The sequence below is a fragment of the Myotis yumanensis genome, unplaced genomic scaffold (genome assembly GCF_028538775.1).
Source record: "Myotis yumanensis isolate MYYU_CA2020_CCGP unplaced genomic scaffold, mMyoYum1.0.hap1 SCAF_3, whole genome shotgun sequence".
Lineage (NCBI taxonomy): Eukaryota > Metazoa > Chordata > Mammalia > Chiroptera > Vespertilionidae > Myotis > Myotis yumanensis.
In genome coordinates, this window is record NW_027223754.1 from 12,054,895 (window position 1) to 12,077,616 (window position 22,722).

Sequence of the window (22,722 nt, forward strand, 5' to 3'; positions counted from 1 at the left end):
AAGAAAATAGCATATAAACAATCTCTACGTCCATGTCACGGGTAAATTTTGAACTGTCTTACATTAAGCGTGCAGTCCATTTGTGAATGCTAACTTATTAAATATGCTCTCTTTGATAACCTTTCCTTTCTTTTAAAATGTCTCTTATCTTGTATTTTTTCCATAGTAGATCATTTAAAACATACCATTTTTTAAAATTCTACATGCTTTTATAATTGTGTTTGTAAAAGTTAAATTTAATCCACTATAGTCAGCTAACTTAAAAAATTTTAGTGGGGAAGAAATTAGACTTTATAGACTTAGACTAGTTTACTCTACCAAATAATAGAGTACATCAAAGAATAGGCAATTGAAACTATTTTACAATAATTAAAAGTTTTGAAGTAGCCCAAAGCAAAAATATTGTAAAAGAAATACAACCAGTTGCATAGTGAAGAACTAAATGATCTGATATAACTTTACCACAAGCCAGATTTGCAGAATAATAATGGTTTACACTGATGAATAATAAAGACCAGATTTTCAAAGCAAGTTTCTTAATACCTAAACATTTCTTCAATATTGTAGAAGGTGGTTAGAATTAGATGTGAGGTAAAAAGAGAGAGAGAGAGAGAGAGAGAGAGAGAGAGAGAGAGAGAGAGAGTGAGAGAGAGATGAGGGCACTGCAGAATTTTATCGGATTTAAGATAGCCTCAGGAATTATTCTAAAGGTGGTCAAATTAGCATAATGTATATGACATTTTGAAATGCCTTATTGTTTAAGGATCTGAAGACTAGAGGCTGCCTCCTTTTGCTGGGAAAAATCAGATTTGATTGTCTTAATGGCAATGAGATAGGAATTTCAGGACACCGAGATGCAGAGACCTGCCAAAGCATTTCTTTGGCCCTTTATTTTATAGCAAATCTAATGAATAGCAATATGAACACATGTTATATAGTTTCCTAGTATCTCCCAGAACATTTTTACCACTGTTACTTATGCAAGAATCAGACTCAGACATAGATATAAAAACAATTTTTTAAAAAATCGGTAGTTTCTTTTCTATAGACATCCTGAGGATTAACTTATGGCAGAACTATAAGATTCCACATGTTGACTATGTGTTAGCAATTTTAAAATATATTTTAATTGATGTATATTAATGTATTCACATGCCAGCAGCATTCATATAAAAACAGGCTGTTACTAAATTGTTTTCTTTCATTATATAAGCTGCAAATATTTTATTTTTAACTTATGCCTTTTGGCAAAAAGGCTATGATGATTTCAAGTATGTTTTTTCCATCTAACCATTATGTATTAATTTGAATCCTATGAAATTTCCAATTTTGTAGGTCAAAAATTTTCAAACATATGTCATTTCTTATCGTTTGATTTACTATATTAAGAAAGGAACAAGTAGGCACTAAAGAAAGAGACTCAGGAGACTCAAGGGGGCTCTGGAGTAGGGTTTTGTGAGAAAGAAAAACTAAATTCATGAGTTCAGTCCAACTAAAAGTCCCTACCTCCTCCTTAACCCTTACTTTCAAAAATGCACTCAACCCATTGTTTTCCCCTTGACCAAAATAAGGGTAGAGGAGGAAGTACGTCAGAATAAACAGACGCAGATTTATGGCAAGGAAATCATATTTTCCCCTCGGTAAAAGATTTTCCCTCCTGGGGAATATTTTCTGCAGAGGCAATAACTACACTTTTATCTGAGTTGCCAAAGTAGGTTAGATGCTGGGGATACGACAATTAGCAAGCTGTGGCCTTTGCCCTCAAAAGTCTTGCTCTAAGCAAAATAGCCTGGATAAAGGGAGGCAGTTGGAGAAAGAAGGGGAAAGCTGACTAAATGAGAATTCCATCACCTGGCACAGTGCCTAGAAACAGCAGGCATGCATACCATGTTTACTGAGTGAATAATTGGTCTGAGTGCTATATTGGTCTATAAATATAGTGTGTGATCACAGTGGAGGAAGTAATTAATTTTTTCTTGAGGGGTGGTCTTAATTAGTTTTTATATTTAATTACATACGGTGTCATGTCTACATAATTTATATTGCCTTTAATTTCCATTTTAATATTTATTTTTTGTTTTTTCCTCAAAACATTGCTTTGCTGAGGCAGTTGTTTTATTCTCTCGCAGCATTTAGCATAGTGCTGAGCAGATAGCAGGTGATCAGTAAATGCTTGCTGATGCGACCATTCCCTAGGACTGCTTCGGCTTCGGTGCAGCTGTCTCCTCTCCCGCCACGTGGGCCTAATGTCCCTTTAGAGAAGCATGTGACTCAAGAGCAAATAAGTCACAGCCATGTTCAGGAGTGAGAGTGATGTTCAGTGGAGAAGGCCAAGTTACAGGGTCTCTACTCCTCACTGCAGCCTATGTCCCTGTAGACAGCAGGGCTATTCAGGGTGTATGGAAAATAATACAATAATCTATAATAATAAAGGCATAATATGCTAATTAGACCAGATGTCCTTCCGGATGACCTTCCTGACAAAGCTGGGGCTGTGAGGGAAGCCCGGGTCCTAGGTACCAGAGGGAAGCTGGTGCCGGCAGCCGGGGGAAGGAAGGCCTACTCTTGCACAAATTTCGTGCACCAGGCCTCTAGACCTATATAATAAAAGGCTAATATGCAAATCGACCAAACGGTGGAACAACTGGTCGCTATGACACGCACTGACCACCAGGGAGCAGACGCTTAACGCAGGAGCTGCCCCCTGGTGGTCAGTGCGCTCCCATAGGGGGAGTGTTGCTCAGCCAGAGTCTGGGCTTATAGCTGACGAGTGCAGCGTTGGTGGCGGGAGCCTCTCCCACCTCCACAGCAGCACTAAGGATGTCCAACTGGCAGCTTAGGCCCAGTCGGACATCCCTGAGGGCTCCCAGTCTGCGAGAGGGCGCGGCCAGGCTGAGGGACCCCCTACCCGGAGTGCATGAATTTCGTGCACCAGGCCTCTAGTTAGTAAATAATAATACAAGAATAAACTCTGTGTTTCATGTACTCACAAATGTAAGTCTACTTTTGCCCCACGCTGTATGTATGTAGAGAGAAAGGCCAAGTAGAGTACAGGTTGGGGGCAAGCCTTCAAGGTGGAAAGCTCAATTGCTTGTCCTCCATACACCAGCTATGTGAACTTAGGGAAGTGACTTAACCTCTCTGATCTGAAATTAATTTATTTGATGAGGATAATAGTACTTGCCTTGTATAGTTATTTGAAGATTAAGTATGAGGTTTATAAAATGCATAGCACAGTTCTAGGTACATAGTTATAAAAATGTCAGCCAGAAGTAATCATGTGTGAAGTAAGATTATACAGTTTATATCTAGCAGACTCTTTCTTACTCTCTGTAATGCACACATTTCACATATTCTAACAATTCATATTGTATTTTACAATGCTTCCCAAAAAGGTCATGCATTTTATTTGTGACTGAATGTAAGTAATGCCTCTCCTATTCTGTAAGTATTTTGTCTGGCCCCAGGAGGACTAAGAACTACCTACTTTATTAACATAGACTAAAAATATATTGTCTATTCAGTCTTTAAGTGATTGCTTCGCAATCTTTGCCAAACATTGCACTCATAGGGGAGTCTAAAAAATTCCAAGGTCTGGCTGCCACCTTTAGACATGGAGATTATTTAAAAGCTCCCTGAGAGACCCTAACGGATAGCCAAGTTTAGGAACCATTTACATAAAAAATTGAGACAGAGACACATTAAAAGGACCTAGTGATCATAGGTTCTATAAGGAAAAAAATTGGCTAACAAATAAGTCACTTGATTCCAATTCTTTTTTTAAAAAAACAAACCATATGTTTGCAATTTGTTTGAAGATAATACAGATATTTCTGTTCTTCTAAGCTCCTTAGCTTCTAAAATGTAAAAAAACTTACTACTGCCCTAGCTGGTTTGGCTCAGTGAATAGTGCATTGGCCTGTGGACTGAAGGGTCCCAGGTTTGATTCCGGTCAAGGGCACATGCCAAGGTTGTGGGCTCGATCCCTGGTTGGGGGCGTGCGGGAGGCGGTTGATCAATGATTCTCATCATTGATGTTTTTGTCTCTCTCTCCCTCTCCCTTCCTCTCTGAAATCAATAAAAAATATATATTAAAAACAAAAACAAAAAAACAACAACTCACTACTGCCCTGGCAATTGTGGCTCAGTTGGTTGGTGTCATCCCATGCACCAAAGGGTTGCAAGTTCAATTCCTGGTCAGGGCACTTGCAGGATTGATCCCCAGTGGGAGGCATGTAGGAGGCAGCAGATTGATATTCTGCTATCACATTGATATTTCTCTCTCTCCCTCTCCCTTCCTCTCTCTCTCTCTCTCTCTCTCTCTCAAAATCAATAATAGCATATTAAAAAAACAAAAAACCTCACCACTGGCAGCACACAGAAGTTATTCTGAGGATGGGCAAAATTTCTCATCAAGACTAATGACTTCAAGATTGATTTTTAAAAATCTTGAGAAATGGTAAAGTGAATCTTCCTCCACAATTTCAAATAGGGCCTAAAGATTTTATATTACCTTGGTAGTTTGCCTAAACATTAAGGCAAACAATGTACATTACCTTCTATTTGTTGTAACTTTTTTCTTGTAAAAATAAAAGCTGTCTGCTACAAAATGAGTTACTATTTATCTAGCACTTATCACATGCCAGGGTATTCTTCAAATCTTACATCAAAATGGCCACAGTCCTACAAAGTAGGACTTGGGATTTCCATTTTAGAGATGGGATGCCTTTTAGTAAGTTGCTTGAGGCCACACCACTAGGAAGCAGCTCATCGAAAATCTAGACCCTTTGTGTGGTGTTAACAGAGCCTGCGCCAGTGTACAAGCAGCACGTGCGGGCCACCCACAGACCGAGCCCCTCCTTTATATTTGCAACCGAACAGGTTCAATTCTATTTGAGGTACAGTGAGAGGATCGGTCTCTGTGGGGGAAGCCAGGCAAAGTCCAGGAGAATTTCCCCGGCGACACTCAGGTGACCTGGAACTGCACCCCGCCTTCTGGATGGCCTTGAGTCTGACCCTAACCCTGCCCTCATGAAAAATTCACAGAAAATAACTTTATGAAATTCTTCTTGTTCTTGCAGTCCTTTCCATGGGGAAGATGGCGAAGATGTTCAGTTTCATCCTTCTTACCACTGCTCTGGTAACTGGCAAGGCAAGCTGGGTAAGCTCATAAAAAGACTATTGTGTCTGTAATGCCTGCTTTGACCTGCATGTTATTTTATTTTGCAGAAAATCGATAGTAAGTTGTCACCCTGAAGAACTTAACTAAAGGGTGGAAATGAAGGTTTGTGGCAGCACTTGCCACATAATACTAGTAGGTACTTACCACACGCTTTAAAAATTTTTTGAAGTAAAAAATCAGTATTGACAACAAATAAGTAAACTCTTTTTTCATTTACTGGGGTTATTTAGGTGATTACCTAACATTAGGAATTTAAAACTGTCCATTAAAATGGACCCTGAACTTTCTACTGTTGAACACTATTAGTATAAGCTAGACCGATTATTTGAAAGTAATTACAATGAGCTCATGCCTTCCTCCATTGACGAGTAAAAAGGTAAAAATACGCATTTACTCACAGTTCTGGGAGAAAGGAAACTCCTAGGTTTTAAATAAGCTTACTAACACTGTATGTCCAGTCTCATAAACAACAGATTGAACATACTTGCCCTGTAATCCCTTCGGTTATTTTTAAGTTGCATAGTCCATTGTATTTAACAAGATCACAACCAATTTTCCACTATTAGAAAGCAACATGGAATTCCAGACACCATCAAAAGTCTTTGCTGTTCATTTTTTTTTTTAGAGAGGTGTGACTCAGGGGGCTAAGAGGATAAACCAAAGAGAGTAAACCAAGAACAAATAAGGAATAATCCTAGAGAAATAGCTGGGAGAGAGTCAGTACTTGGGCCTGGAAATTGGAGGTGGGGGGAGGTCTCTACTTCCCCTTCTCCATTCTCTTGTGACGTGACCTTTAGTTGTGAGGCTACACTTCTGTATTTACATCATAATCCTCCATAGGAAAGCGGTGTACCTCTTTCCTTTGTCCCAAAGAGGCTGTCTAATTGTGCTGTTCTCACTGTCTAGAAGAGGGCCTGGAACGCATTAGGGCCTTTTGTATTTATGGAATGAATACAAGGTAGCCCATAAAGACAGGGACAGGAAGTGATGCAAATGTAAATTGGGAAATATATCTGACTATAAACAAATGCCCACTTTAGAAATTAATGTATATAAAAGTAGTGTGAAGCACTTACACATTAAAATTGATAATTTCTCAGAAGTGAACATTTGCATGTACCACAGGAGATCATGACATTGGCTGCAAATAGAGAAGTCAAGGTAAAAATGGCAAAAATTTGTCTTTTGTCCTTTTTTTTTCCCCACTCCCCCTTAGTACTGCTCCCAGCATTGAGCACTCATGAGCTTTATTGCAGCTTCCTGGCCCCAGTCCCTCTTCCCAGGAGACAGCTCTGCAAACCTCCTTCCCCATTCACCTACCACATTGGCTTTCTCTTTGGAGGGTTTGCTCAGTCAGATGCCACTTTAGAAAGAAGCTAATAAACCCTCTCACAGGCAATACTCTTGGGTTATTTGCCTTTTCAGAGAAGATAAATGACTGAACTGGAAGGCTCAGGCTCCTCCCATCCCTTTTTAAAGTGATTGAGGAAAAAACGATAAGTAAGCAAAAAGTTAAAGTGAACCCAGTAGAATTTTCAGCAACAGGTCAATGGGTGAGATATTCAAGAATATCAGAGTCTAAATGAAGCATTCTTTATAAAGGTGACCATATGTCTAAGATCATAAGCATTCAATTATAGTTTTAAAACATATTAATATCAAAAGATCATTCAAAAGCCTCATTTATTTCACATGTAAGAAGGCACTTAGTGTCATGTAGAGATTGAGAATAGAAACCTTGAGCTGGATTTAAATCTTGACTTCTCTCACCCACTGGGAATTCCTGAGCAAGTTTCCTCATGAGGATTGAACCCATTCCCACCACATGAAACGTTATGAGGGTCTGAAAGGGCGAGGGCCATGCCCTCCATCTTGCCTGTATCCTCCATGTTGGGGCCACGTGCGGCCTTCTTCCCGGAAGCCCAGGCCTCTGCTGGCCACGCCCGGGATTTTAAACTAACTGATGACAATCAAGGGAAGTGCGCGCCATAGATATGACCACATCCTGTGTAACAGGACCCGGCTTGCGCCTGGCCAATTGGCAGAGCACAGTCCTTTCTCCTCCCCTTACTCAGACCCCCCCCTATATAACCGGTCTCTGGGCGGGGTTGGCTCTCTCTTGGCCACTTGGCTAGCCGATGTGTCGGTGAGTCTGGTGGATGGAGAGCTCAAGCTAGCCTGAAATACAGATTCTTATGCTTTTGCATCGGATTGGATGGCTCCCTGATGTGGTTTCTTGGGAATCTTGAAATTTGGGCATAACAGGTCAAATGAGACAGTGACTCTAAAATTCTTAGCGTAATCATCAGATTATTTTATAACCTTTTTTAGTTCAAGCACGTTAGCATAAGCCATGACTTCTTATCCTTCAAATAACTAATAGTATTAGAAGTTTTAACAACTTCCTGGTTGGAATAATATTCTGAAATGGGAGTTGGGAACAAAATTGAATCATTAATTTATCCAACTTACCAGGAGCATTTATTTTCCATGAGAACAACATGCACGTTACTTTGCAGGCTCTTGAGAACTGTCTCCAGGAGCAGGCGCGTCTCAGAGCCCAGGTGCACCTGCTTGAGACCCGGGTCAAACAACAACAGGTCAAGATTGCGCAGCTTTTGCACGAGAAGGAAATCCAGTTCCTGGATGAAGGAGAGGAGAGCAGTGTCATTGACCTTGGAGGCAAGAGGCAATATGCAGGTCAGAATCTATTTTTCTTTAGTGTTTCAGTAACTTATATAAACCCATGTGCAATGATGATGCTAATCACTTAATCACTTCAGGTTTTGCTGAAGAGCTTTTTTATTCCAGTAACCAGCAACATAGAGCATTATGTCAAATTTAAATGTCTTCCACTATATTTTATCCTTTTTTCTGTGTTATCTCTGCAGGGGACATTTAATATCAATGCTCAATATCTGAGGATTTCTATAGTTTAATAAGAGATCAAGACAAGAGATGGTTAAATATCAGTTTGTAAAACCTTACAATTGAGCTTTGTGGGGTTTTTTAAAATATATTTTTATTGATTTTACAGAGAGGAAGGGAGAGAGTTACAAACATCAATCAGCTGCCTCCTGCATGCCCCCTACTGGGGATCCAGCCCGCAAGGTACATGCCCTTGACTGGAATCGAACCTGGGACTCCAGTCTGTGGGCCGACGCTCTATCCACTGAGCAAAACCGGTTAGGGCGAGCTTTGTTTTTATTTGTGTATCTTTTCTTGGTACATTTACACAGTTTTTCCTTCTGAAGCTCTGATGTGCCTTAGGGAAATAAGTAAGGTAATAGAATAAAAGTTTAGAAAAGGAAAAGGAATGAAAATTATTTAGGAAAATAGAAGAGTTGTTTTAGGTGTATATTTTATAATTTGGTGACTTTCCTTTTCATGAGACCAGTATTTTCCCCTAGAAGCAGCACTGAACATATCATTGTTACCTACAGAAAACTACTCACCTGATTTCCTCCAGCCTCTTTTAAAGTAAACGAGCAGTGGTTGTAAGATCTCACTGGGCTATTTGGGTCAATCATTGTGGAGGACAGAAATGATTCACAGAGAAGGGGATCACCAGAACGGTCAGAAGGCCATTTGATTGATGACCCTGCCTCATGGACTGACTTCTGTCCCCTACCTCCCAATCTTCACATTGAAGCCCTAACCCCAGCACGATGAATGTGACTATATTTGGAGTCAGGGCTTTTAAGGAGGTGATGAAGTTAAAATGAGGCCAGTAGGATGGGCCCTAATTCAACCTGACTGGTGTCCTTATAAGAAGAGGAAATTCGGACACACAGGGAGATACCGAGGCTATGGGTGCACAGGAGAAAGACCACAGAAAGATAGAACAAGAAAGCAGACCTCTGTTAGCCACGGAGAGAGGGTTCAGAAGAAACCAAACATACTGACACCTTAATCTTGAACTTCCATGCTCCACTACTGTGGGCAAATAAATTTCTGTTGTTTAAGCTTCCCAATCTATGGTATTTTATTATGGCAAGTTAATACACCTTGCATTGCCTTAGATATCAGCTTCTGGCCCAGAAAGGTAACAATCTTTATAAAGTAAGGTAACTAGAAGTGCCTTTAGTCAGAGCTCCCAAGGACTGTGAAACCAGACAGGCAGCCCATAAAATTAGCATGTTTTGGGGGAAGCTGACTCTGATGAAGAAAGCCTAGAAGGATCTTTGTTGTCAGAGAATCTTCCTAGAGGACCAGCCTGGATCTGCCCTCCCTGGATGTCCCTGCTCTTAGTCACCCAAACACATGTTAACCATCTATTTTGAAACTAGGGTTGTCCTGCCTATTGTTCGAAGAAGGGATTGCAACCCTGCTAGCGGGATGTCCTCAGGCGAGTTATTTAACTCCTCCATGCCTCAATTTTCTCAGCTGTAAAATGAGGGTAATAATGGCTGCTAGTTTATAGGATTATTGTGAGGATTAAATGAGTGACAGCATTGAGAACTATGCCTGCCACACAGTAAGTGCTCACAGTATAGCTATCATTTAAAAAAATATTTCAAAGGGAAATTTGTGTTACACAAGAAACTGTGTATAAAACTGGAAGGGGTCCTGACAAAAATGAGCAGATCTTTGTATCGTATCTATTTCTATCCTGTTCTAATTTCCTAGGGGAGGATGGATGTAAAGTCCTTGCCATTAAAATTCTTTTTTAAAATATATTTTTATTGATTTCAGAGAGGAAGGGAGAGGGAGAGATAGACACGTCAATGATGAGAGAGAATCATGGATCAGCTGCCTCCTGCATGCCCCTCACTGGGGATGGAGCCTGCAACCCAGGCAATGTGCCCTTGACTGGCAGTCGAACTCAGGACCCTTCCTTCCACAGGCTAACGCTCTATCCACTGAGCCAAACTGGCTAAGGCTGCCATTTAAATTTGATGCAACTTCCCACATGCCCTTGAATTTGCTGCTGTCACCCTCAGCCCCTGTTGCTGTCTTTAGCCCCTAGATCAGAAAAGGGGTCAGGGCTGGGGGAGCGGGTTAGAGGAAGCAGTGATGAAAACCCCAAGTGCGTGATAAAAACTAGAGAAAAGAGGAAAATGAGAATGGTGCAAGAAAGACAGAGAGAGAAGAGCCCAGCCAGTGTGGCTTGGTGGTTGAGCATTGGCCTATGAACCAGGAGGTCATGGTTTGATTCCAGGTCAGGGCACATGCCCGGGTTGCAGGCTCGATCCCCAGTAGGGGGCGTGCAGGAGGCAGCTGATCAATGATTCTCTCTCATCATTGATGTTTCTATCTCTCTCCCCCTCTCCCTTTCTCTCTGAAGTCAATAAAAAAATATATATTTTAAAAAAGAATACCTGTTTATTTGTTGTAAAGATTAAATGAGTTAATGTACTTGTATGTGATTACAAAAGCATTTAGCATTTAGCTCAATGAATGTCAGCTATCTTGCTATTAGAGAAATCCCCTCTTATCTTCAGGAAATACGTTCCAAGACACCCTGTGGTTGCCTGAATCAACAGATAGTGCCAAACCCTATACATACTATATTTTTTCTATTCATACATACCTCTTTACTTAAGGAGGCAGTTTACAGCTTCTATTTGGCACATCCACATGGCCAATAACACTATTTAGACTTTGGGGTCATTATCACTGAAATAAGGGTGACACACACAAGCACTGCGATACCGAGACAGTCAATGTGATCACAGAGACGGCTACTAAGTGACTAACAGGTGGGGAATGTCTACAGTGTGGAGACCTGGACAAAGGGATGAGTCACATCCCAGGCGGCACATAGTGGGACTCAGAGATTTCATTACACAACTCAGAATGGCACACAGAGGTAACTGAAATGACGTAAAGCAAAACCATGGATAAGGGGGGAGCTACTGTATATGCTCTCTCCCTGGTTTTCAGAAGAGAGAGCCCACTCACCCGACCCTACAAGAGTACTACTGCACTCTCCCAGGAACCATAGGAGGTCCTCCTCTTATGTTTCCTTCTTTTTTAAAAAATATATTTTTATTGATTTCAGAGAGGAAGAGAGGGGGAGAGAAAGATAGAAACATCAATGATAAGAGAGAATCGTTGATTGGTTGTCTCCTGCGCCCTCCCTACTGGGGATGGAGCCTGCAACCCAGGCACGTGCCCTTGACTGGAATCTGGTCCGCAGGCTGACACTCTATCCACTGAGCCAGACCAGCTAGGGCTCTTGTGGTTCCTTCTTATGTCGCCTGGTTGAGAATGGCAGTGGGAGAGCCAGTTCTGGCATTTCCCAACATGCCCGCTGAAGGGCCTCTCGCTGGCCTTTTTTTTGTTGCTGTTAATCCTCACCAGAGGATATTTTTTCCGTTGAATCCTAGAGTGGAGGGGAAGAAGGAGAAAGAAATGGAAGGGAGGGAGGAAGGAGAGAGAGAAAAAGAGAGAAACATCTAGTGAGAACATCAATTATTTGCCTCCCACATGCGCCCCCACCAGGGCTGGGAAACCTGAAACTGAGGTACATGCCCTTGACTGGGAACCGGGAATCAAACCCGAGACCCTTCTGTCAACAGGCCAGTGCTCCAACCAGTGAGGGAAACCAGCCAGGGCTTGCTGGGCCTTTCTTGATGCCTGTAGCTCTCGGCTTTCAGCTCAGCCTGCATTCTGGGACAAGAGGAAGAGCCCATTTGGCAGGTTGTCACGTTCCTTTATGAAGAGCTTAAACATTCAGGCTTCCAACATGGTTTGTTTTCTGCATGGTCAAGGGAAGTATTCACCTCGCCAAGTTTAATGCAGTTTTTGTCAAATGGGGCAGGAAGCCTTGGCCTCACTCTGGTAGTATGTAAGTTTCCAAAAATCCCACAAACACAGAGCTCTTTAACCCTGACCTTCTCCTGCCTATTCTCCAGGGGGGTTGAGTAGCTCAAAACATTTTGAAAATTATAGTTTTAGTTCATATTGAAAACCCTACCCAGTTAGTGTGTAAGTTGCATTTCCCCAAGGCAGGCTCCTATCTTATTTGTTATAATCAGTTTTGCTACAGGAGCGTACGCCATTTATGTTGGGTGTTGTTCTGTGCTGTTTTTATCCCTGCTTGAACGCTTTCCTCTGGATCTTAAGTTGTAGTTGACATTTTCCTCTGGGAAGAAGAAATTTTTTGAAAAACACACAAACAAACTCACACTTGGCATAAAATAAAAACAAATAGGAAATGTTGGCTGAAAACTCCATATTCACAAAGTTTTCCAGATGCAAACGTTATAGCTAATTATTTCCATATTTGCCTGGAAAATAGTCTGAACCTTATGAGACTTTACTATTCAGCATTTTGGTAGGAGGTTAAATGTAAGCAAAAAGCTTTCTTAACAAGGAAAGTTAAAATCTGCCTTCTTTAATGAAAAGTGGCCTACAATATATTTGACCACAAGATGTAAGCTTTTGAACAAACATTGAACTAATTTTAGGTAATTATTTCCCTATGTTTTACTCTTGTTTGATTGACAAAACAGGATATTTCTTTATAATTCAGGAGTATCAAGAACACTTGTGTTTCTGAATCTCAAAGATAAATATGTGAACAAAGCTTAAATCGTTACAAAGATGATCATCTCACCAAAGCAATAGCGTGTGATTGGTTTCGACTTGGGGAGGGCTTTAGAAAGTGATCAAGTTTCTTTGTTTCCTTTCTCTCCTGATTCCTATTGCCTATTCAATCTATTTAAAGTGGAGTATATTTTGTTAGTAGCAAAGCAGAGTTGTAGATAATTTGATGTCAAAACAATGAAAATGAAGAAAAAACTTAAAAGTGTGCTGAAAGGATAGAATTATCCAATCAGGAAGATAAAATGTTTTTTAAAAGATAGGAAATTAGCAAAATAGTAAGAGTAAAAATGGAAAGTTAGTGATGTCATATTATAGTCTTTATTCAAAAGTCTGTGAATGAATATTCTTTTTTTAAAAAATATATTTTATTGATTTTTTACAGAGAGGAAGGGACAGAGAGAAAGAGAGTTAGAAACATCGATGAGAGAAACATCGACCAGCTGCCTCCTGCACATCTCCTACTGGGGATGTGCCCGCAACCCAGGAATCAAACCCGGGACCCTTCAGTCCGCAGGCTGACGCTCTATCCACTGAGCCAAACCGGTTTTGGCTGTGAATGAATATTCTTGAAACTATCTCTGTATAGTAACCAATACTTCACCTTAAAACATTGCTTCCTGGGCATCTAAATCAAAGCTTAGTTCGTATTCGCCATATTCTTTAAGTCTGCACAGATCAGCCTAAATGAGACCCAATGATATTCACTTGTCTCACCCTCAAGTGATTAAAGAAACAGGAATCACTTTTTAGTGACAAACTGGTAGCTATATTTGCTTCAATGGTCAAAGAAATACCCTGGCTAAGAAAGAATGCTGAGATAAGAATAGTAGAAACTTTCAGTTTTCAGCAAAAATATATAAGAACACATGGACTATTAGAAATGTCAGTGGTTTAGTAAAACATTTAATGAGACTGGAAGGTTGTAAGAACCTAACAAGATTATGATTTTAGCCCCACAAATGTGGCTCAGCGGTTGAGCATCGACCCAGGAAACAAGAGGTCGACAGTTGATTCCTGGTCAGGGCACATGCCCAGGTTTCAGGCTTGATCCTCAATGGGGGGCGTGCAGGAGGCAACCCATTGATGTTCCTCTCTTATCAATGTTTCTATCTTTCTGTCCCTTTCCCTTCCTTTCTCTCTAAAAATCAACTAAAACATATATTTTTTAAAAGATTATTATTTGAGTTCATTTCCAGATTTTCTGAATGATTTGCAATGCTCTAAGTCAAGATAACCCATATGACTTGTGTGGTGTTATAATTCTACTTTTTATTTTAGCTTTAGAGGAGAGATAAGTTCCACTATTCTGTCTGATAAATCTGTAAGTTCCCCTTAAATAAACTGTAATCAACTGAACACATATCATTTAAAAAATTGTGTTCCACAAAAATTAGAAATGAAAAAGCAGATCCCTATTTCACTCCTTTTCTTAATGATCATATCAGGGAGTCAGAGGATAATTAAATACTAGAAAAAGAAATGCTTTCCTAATGTACAAGATGCAATTTTAAAAAGCTGATTATCTATGCCATGTGTTTATCTATCTCCATTAGTACTGAGTAATCTCATTCAGAGGCGCCCTTTATTTTTTATTTTTTTTAAAAAGACACATAACAAATGTTACATTATCTTGTTTTGCAAACAGATTGTTCAGAAATTTTCAACGACGGTTCTAAGCTCAGTGGATTTTACAAAATCAAACCTCTCCAGAGCCCAGCAGAATTCTCTGTTTACTGTGACATGTCTGATGGAGGAGGATGGACTGTGATTCAGAGACGATCTGATGGCAGTGAGAACTTTAACAGGTGTGCTAATTAGGACATAAGGGTTTGTTTGGAGTAGCACATGTGAGATTTATAAGTAAGCCTTTTCCTCCTGTCCTAAACTCTACTAATTAGACAGACTCTCACTCTCTAAGTAAGAATACTGCAAGTGCACTAACAAATCAAGGAAATACTGGATGTGAGAGCAGCAGCAAGGGGGTGTGGGCACCTTGGGTACTGCAAAGGTCTATTTGGATTTTGCTAAAATCAGCTTTCACTTTAAATATTGTAGAGGCTGGAATGACTATGAAAATGGCTTTGGAAATTTTGTCCAAAAAAATGGTGAATATTGGCTGGGTAATAAAAATCTTCACTTCTTAACCACACAAGGTAAGATTTGCCTAGTATCATATTCATTGGAAATACAATAAAAACAACACTGAAATGTTTTTCACTAAGTCATAGACAATAGAACTAATTTGCAGATGGCAATGGTCTCTTTGGGGCAATAATCCCCTTTCTAAAATGTGGCTGTTTAAAGCTAAGATATAGGGGAAAAGAAACTAGGCCAACGTTCTATGCACTGAGCAAAACTGGCTGGGGCCATGAAATTTTTTAAACCTCAGTAAGTCAATGTCATCTAATACATTAAAAAAGAAACCATTACGATTTTTTGTTGTTGTTTTTTTTCTAGGAGACTACACTTTAAAAATCGACCTTGCAGATTTTGAAAGAAATAGCCGTTATGCCCAATACAAAAATTTCAAAGTTGGAGATGAAAAGGTACTAAAATGTTCAAATAACTAATACCACCAGTTAATGCATAACACATACAAGATGAACCCCCGAAGTCAATGGAAACAAACACATACCAGTAGAATTCTTTTGTTTATTACATAAATCTACTTTTTAAATAGTGACAACTGACAGCAGAAATTGCCTCTGTTCCTTCAGAATTCCTATGAGTTGAATATCGGGGAATATTCTGGAACAGCAGGAGACGCGCTTGCAGTGAGATTTCATCCTGAGGTGCAATGGTGGGGTAGTCACCAAAGAATGAAATTCAGCACATGGGACAGAGATCATGACAACTACGAAGGCAACTGTGCGGAGGAAGATCAGTCCGGCTGGTGGTTTAACAGGTTTGACGTCTTATAAACATAGGTGTAATGGCGTTGATGATATCTCACTGTGGGGCATTAATTATATCTGTATGAGGTCATGTTGGTCTTCTTTGTAATACTAGTATTATTAAGTAATCATCTTTATTAGAATTCTTCACCGATGAGGTATTTTTGAGGATTCGTTCATTGTGTATGTTAATAAAGCATGAAAGATATGTCTTTGAAATAAATCAAATTACTGCTTTTACAAAGATTGTATGTGCCTGATTGGTGTGGCTCAGTGGTTGAGCATCAACCTATGAACCAAGAGGTCATGGTCAAGGGCACATGCCCAGGTTGTTGGTTTGATCCCCAGTATGAGGCGAGCAGGAGGCAGCTGATCAATGCTTCTCTCTCATCATTGATGTTTCTATCTCCCTCTCCCTCTCCATTCCTCTCTGAAATCAATTTTAAAAAAATTGTTAGCAACCTGATTTATGGGTTTGTTATCATACACAGTAAGCCACAAATTGAAGAAAGTAGGCATGAAGAAAAAGAAAGTATTTATATATTGGAAAAAAATTTTCAGGCCTTTTAGTAACCAAGTAGCTCTTCACCTTCCCTTCTCATAGGAGATGTCCATGCTATTGTTGTAAATTTTTCTGTGTAATAATACTTTTCAATTACTGTGACTTTCATTAAATCATTGAACCCAAGTTCCTCCCAATGCAGAAATTTCCTCTACCATATTCCTGAAACCTAATTCCACTCTCTGATGGAATACTGCAATGTTACTTAATCAGCAAGCTCACTCCATTATTGATTGTATTAAGTTTTTGCTTTTATTAACCTGACATCTGCCTTCTTATACTTTGCCAGTTTTTTCCTCAGTAGCTACAAAATAATTGTAATTCCTTTTCAACATAAGTCTTCAGGCTCTGGCTGAGATGGTATTCACTGTATTCCGCCATATTTTCTCTTCTCTAGGCCAGATATCCCCAATTCTTTTTTAACTCTTCTCCACCCAAAGTAGTTTCAAGACAGCTCCCTGTGTTGTAATCACATGTTCAAGGCAGGCCTGGGAACTTCATACAACCATCCTTAAAATAAGCTGATGGGCCTGATCTACAAAGCAGATGTGCTCAACCTGTTAGGCAGTACACCAGCTTTGAACATCTTTTCTCTTTAGAAGACAGGGGCCACCTCACAATATCTGGACATTTAAACTTTCCATTATAGTATTGTGTGTCATTATTTCTGAAATGTCAGATTGTGTATGTAATCAAGGACAAGTTTCATAATTCGAATTTTCTACATTTTTTATGTAAGCACTTTTAATAAAGCATTTAAGAATCATCTACCGTATAAAGTGGAGGTATACCAGATATATGTTAATTTTCCCTAAAACCAGGAGAGTCCTCATTATGAACATCTGCTACTGTGAGGTTTTAGAATTGTATAGTCTAGGGCAGTGGTTGGCAAACTGCGGCTCACGAGCCACATGCGGCTCTTTGGCCCCTTGAGTGTGGCTCTTCCTAAGCCATAGGAGTACCCTAATTAAGTTAATAACAATGTACCTACCTATATAGTTTAAGTTTTAAAAAATTTGGCTCTCAAAAGAAATTTCAATTGTACTGTTGATATTTGGCTCTGTTGACTAATGAGTTTGCCTACCACTGGTCTAGGGGATACAGCTAGTTGTAGGTAGGGTCAAGTTAAATCTAAGCAGTTATAAAGCAGTATTTTCTCTGGATTTTGCTTTTCTAAGAGTTCGAATGTATTTACTTTTTGATCATCTGTAAGGGAACTGAAGCACATACACCAGTGAGAAGGGTCAGAGAGACAAAGTTATCTTTCCTACTTAGAGAATCAAAGTCAATGACAGTCTTTTCCCTAGCAATTTTCTTGTTCTTTTAGAAACCATCTTTGGTCACCGTCTCTGTCCCCTCCTTTTTCTTCCCCTGTCCTTGTAAGTTGTGTAAAACTTACCTACAATTTACAAATTGCAATCATCCCTTCATGTTTAGTTTTGAACAGAATTCCATATGCAGACATCACAATTACACCGGCTAATATTAGCATAAGATCAAAACCATGTATCTGCTCAGTTGTTCGGCTTGCATTGTGTCTGAATGATGCTGGCAGACATGTGAACCTGGGCAAATGCATTATCTATCTGACTTTAAAGATAGGGTTCATGGAGGACAAAGGCAATTCAGTGGCTGGCCACCCAAGGAGCCTGCATTATCCTTGGAGTCAGAAGAGATGATAAGGCTGTGCAGGTGGGAAATCAGAAAAGCTGGAGAAAAAGCCAATTTTTCCAGAAGTTTAGTGTTATTTCTACTGTGCCTGCTACTACTGTAGTCTAACTTTATCAACCTCTTCCTCCTTATTAATTTTTTTCTGTCACATAGTTTTTCTTTTATTAATTTACATTTAAATATATATATTTTTATTGATTTCAGAGAGAGGAAGAGAGAGAGAGAGAGAGAGAGAGAAACATCATTGTTTGGCTGCCTCCTTCACGCCCCCTACTGGGGATTGAGCCAGAAACCAGGTCATGTGCCCTGACCGGAATGGAACCAGTGACCTCTTGGTTCCTTTGTGGACCCTCAACCACTGAGGCACACTGGCCAGATTCCATGCAGCTTTAAAAACACAGTACCCTATTGACACTTCAAATTTAGCGTACTTTTTTGATTAGTTCCATCTATTTAGATTAGGATGACTTTCAGGGTGGTCAGCAGTAGTGAATTACCAAATGGGTAAATGATCCAAGCCAACCACTTGTCATTTATGGGCAAATTATATGGTGTATGTTTTTTCTAAATTCAGTAAAACCATATAATTTGGGTGCTTTCTGTAGATGTTAGAACTATTCTTTGTGAATGTTCTCTTTACATTCTATTGCCTGACATCTTTTCATTGGTTATATCAACAAAGAAATACATAGCAGTTCATTTCATAACACTGCACATACTCTTAGTCCATGCCAGGGACAAAATCTATATATATAAAAGCCAAGTGACCGGAACAATGGAACGACCGGTCACTATGAGGCACACTGCAGTGGCCGACTGACCCAATCTGGCCATGATCGGCCCCCTCCCAACCTCCCCAGCCCATCCCCTTGGCTGGCCCGGACCTGATTGGCCCCCATCAGGGTGGGTCAGCTGGACCCCACCCATGTACGAATTCGTGCACCGGGTCTCTAGTTTATAGATGTTAAAGGAAGAAGGGGAACTTTTTAAAAGGCATGGTAACCTAACCACTTTACCCAGATTGGAGCAATATATTAGAGTAAAAAATTAACTCAGCAACTTGGACAAATGATTATTGGTTGCCGGCTAGGAAAACTTTAAATTGTGAGTTTAGTCTTTGTTTTCTTACCCTTGAGGTTAAAATATTGATATGCTAGCAATTTTTAAAAGAGGAGGGAATGAGTTGGAATTATGAAAGCGGCGTCTTGGCAGCAGATGGATAAATGTGTCAGTGCAAATTATGGGGGGGCGGGGAGCAGTGGTAGAGCACTCCGCCACACCTCGCTGCGCTAACCCACTGCCGCTCTTGCCAAGGCCGAGGATCACAAAGCTAGGCCTCTGTTTGCTTGTTTTTCTTTTTTTGTTTAAAGCCTGTTAAGAACAGAAATGCTTCTTTATCAATATGCTCACTCCAGGTGTCCTGGCTCGTATCCTCAGACTTGTTATGGTGCTAAATTCTACCAGTTTTGTTTTTTTTTAAAAAAAACCACCTGTTGTAAGACTATCTAGGCTTCTGAAAACTGATAAATATTTCCTTGTCTGAAATGGAAGAATTCATAAAGTTGTTTTTGATCATTTGCTAGCAAAATACTACAAGGGTGGCGGAATATTTTTCTGGTCTGATTGTTCTGTGTTTATGTTTTCTCCCACTAGGTGTCACTCTGCAAACCTGAATGGCTTGTACTACACGGGCCCCTATAGCAATAAAACGGACAATGGGGTTGTCTGGCACACCTGGCATGGGTGGTGGTATTCTCTGAAATCCGTGGTTATGAAAATTAGGCCAAATGACTTTATTTCAAATATTGTATAATCGCTCCCCCTGGGGTTTTACTTCTGCAATCATGTTGGTTTAAAGTGATTTGAAAAATAACAATTCTGAACTTATACACGTATGATGATGGTCATTGTTGTGTACTACTTTTCATTCTTACTTGTCTTTGTTACTTAATGTACAGAAATTTTATGTAATATTCACCAAATAAATGTAGATTATGTTAATATTGATTGCATTCATGTGTAAAGAAGGATATGATGAGTTGAATACAAAATTTAAGGAGTTGAATAAAAAATAAAAAGCACAGAATATATGCCAACTTGAGAGATAACCCAAGCTTAAATACATACTAAATTAAGTATGAATGCAGTTGAATATACACATTAAAAAATCCAGCAAATAATGGATTACCAAATCAACTGCATGGACAATAAATATTATGAGTAGGGATTTGAACTCAGGTCTCTGACTACAAAGCTGGAAATCTTATAAACACAACCCAAGATCTTAATAACTAGAAAACATATCTTATACTTTTAGGATGTTTATGTAGGTTATACTGTTCTTTCAGAAGCCTCGTTTATACCAATCCTGTGAAGTAATATTATCCCGATAAACAGAGCTGAGGATTTATGGATCTAAGGTTTTGTGACTGCTCAAAGTTACAAAGTTAGTAAGTAAGGGAACAAAGACTCACATCCAAGCCTTCTAATGTTAAATGAAATGTGTTGCCACCATGCTACAGGTTCTTCTGGCTAGAATGTGAATAGGTGAGGTAGAGAGAGAACCTTCAAAGTGAGAGTGAAAGCGAGACTAAGGGTAAGATATTCCCCCAAATATTTGAGTGCTGACAGGAATCAGGCACAGAGAATACAGTTAAAGTCCACATGAAGCTCAGGTGTTTTTAGTAAGACACACACTAACCATCCTATATAATAAAAGGCTAATATGCAAATCGACCAAATGGCAGAATGATCGGTCGATATGATGTGCACTGGCCACCAGGGGGCAGATGCTCAATGCAGGAGCTGCCCCCTGATGGTCAGTGCACTTCCGCAGTGCCACTCAGCCAGAAGCCAGGTTCACGGCTGGTGAGTGCAGCGAAGGTGGCGGGAGCCTCTCCATGGGGAGCAGGCCTAAGCCATCAGTTGGACATCCCCTGAGGGCTCCCAGACTGTGAGAGGGTGCAGGCTGGGCTGAGGGACTCCCCGCCACCCCAGTGCAAGAATTTTGTGCACCAGGCCTCTAGTATAGTCATAAAAATATAATTTTAAAAGCAGATAAAAATGAAGGAAAAATATGTGCCTCAGACATGTATAGCAGGGGGCCTGCTCTGGTTTGGGGGAAAGGATCAGAAAAGCTTCCTGGGAGAACTAAACTTTTCAGCTGAGATTTTTTTTTTGTTAATCCTCACCAGAGGGTATTTTTTCCCATTGATATTTTAGAGAGAATGGAAGGGAGGGGTAGAGACACAGAGAGAAACATTGATGCGAGAGAGACACACCACATGTGCCCTGACCAGGGCCGGGGATAGAGCCTGCAACGACGAGGCACATGTCCTCGACCAGAATCGAACCTGTGACCCTTCAGTCCACAGGCCGATGCTCTAACCACTGAGAAAACCGACGAGGGCTCAGCTGACGTCTTTTAATTAGGTGAATGGTGGGGCCTAGGATTGTGTGGGATTTTTTTTAGGATTCTGTTTTTTGTTTTGTTTTTGTTTTTTAACAAGTTTCCAGATGATAGCAGAAGTTGCTGCTCTAGGGATCACACTTTGAAAACCAAGGATGTAGGGAACTGTAACCCTATGGGGTAGTAATAGCTAACACAAGAATAAAAGGGCCCCTTGATACCAACACAACAAAAAGGGCCCCTTAATCAAATGAATTTAGGAGATGATTCATTAAACAAAATCCAACAGATTTCTCTTAAATATTTTCTCAGGTCCTTTAATATTCTAATGTGCATTCCCAAGTTCCAAGAGAGACGATAGTATGCTGCATTTTTATATCTAATTAGAAGGGTGTTCAGTCGGGAGGTATAAATCACCTGATTTGGAAATGCAAACAAATGGGATTGTTCTTATGTAACGAGAACGCCGCCGGAGGCAGGAGGCTGCTGCCCAGGATCAGGGCTCTGCAGTGTGGAAGCTGATATCGCTGCGGCTCACTTCGGCCTTCCTTCAAAATCACAAGTTGTCCGCTGCAGTGCCTGCTTCTGGTCCTTGGAAAAGCAGGAAAAAAGGGTCAATGGACTTCAGTTTCTGCCTTATTGGCCAAATTTGTGTCATGTGGTCACTCCATCTGGAAGTAAGATCAGGAGAGAGTATTCAGTTTTACAGTCTCTGGAATGTGCAGTGAGAGAATTCTTCCCCCGTGTTTCTGAACATTTGTTTTCTAAGGCAGTCTTGTGGGAATAGCGTTCTGTAGATCACACTTTGTGAAGGCATAAAGAATGGGGTACCAGTGACCATTTTAAATACAGGTATTATTTGCTCAGGTAATAGCCTGAAGAATTCATACAATTAAGAGATCAAAAGAAGAAAAGCTTTAAGTTTAAAGGTTAAAAAAAAAAGTGAGTCTACAGAAAAGTGGGAGGGCAGCTAAACCAGCATAGTGTTACTTAAAGCTCCATATAAGAGCTGTTCAATTCGGCAGGAATGATATGAAAATGTAAAGGCCATAAAAAGGTGGAAGAGGAGGCGTTCTAATGAAAGAACGATGGATTTAGTGATAATGTAATTTGTATTTTTAAATCTGTTTCAATGGACTAGTACAGAGAATAACTGGAGGCCAGGAAATAAAAGCAGAGAGAGAACAGGGAGGTCACCTGAGAAGTTTAGATGTAAAAGAGGGAAATCGACTGCCTCACCTGAAGCCACAAATACCAGGAAAACCCCAGTCTACAATAAGTTCCTCTGAAATGTCATCATCAGGGAGTTACTTATTAGGCTTCATCACGTTTTAAAATGCAAATATGCTTTTACTTTCTATCAGCTGATTATACATCAGGGTCCACAAACTCGAGTGTGTTCTCTTCAGTGCTCAGTCTATTAGAGACCCCGCCTCCCTGGGACAAGCTC

General features: G+C 40.1%; 1 protein-coding gene across 2 annotated transcripts in view; it reads left to right on the plus strand.

The window, feature by feature from the left end:
* FGL1 (fibrinogen like 1) overlaps positions 1 to 19,864 on the plus strand; it is a 35,993-nt gene extending 16,129 nt beyond the window's left edge. For both annotated transcript variants that reach the window (XM_070407372.1, XM_070407373.1), the window contains 7 exons: positions 5,082 to 5,161; positions 7,702 to 7,882; positions 14,382 to 14,541; positions 14,792 to 14,889; positions 15,194 to 15,282; positions 15,454 to 15,641; positions 19,517 to 19,864. In XM_070407372.1, the coding sequence (XP_070263473.1) occupies positions 5,090 to 5,161; positions 7,702 to 7,882; positions 14,382 to 14,541; positions 14,792 to 14,889; positions 15,194 to 15,282; positions 15,454 to 15,641; positions 19,517 to 19,676 (948 nt within the window). In that variant the 5' untranslated portion in view covers positions 5,082 to 5,089 and the 3' untranslated portion in view covers positions 19,677 to 19,864. The remainder of the gene's footprint in view (positions 1 to 5,081; positions 5,162 to 7,701; positions 7,883 to 14,381; positions 14,542 to 14,791; positions 14,890 to 15,193; positions 15,283 to 15,453; positions 15,642 to 19,516) is intronic.
* Positions 19,865 to 22,722: the final 2,858 nt, after the last annotated feature.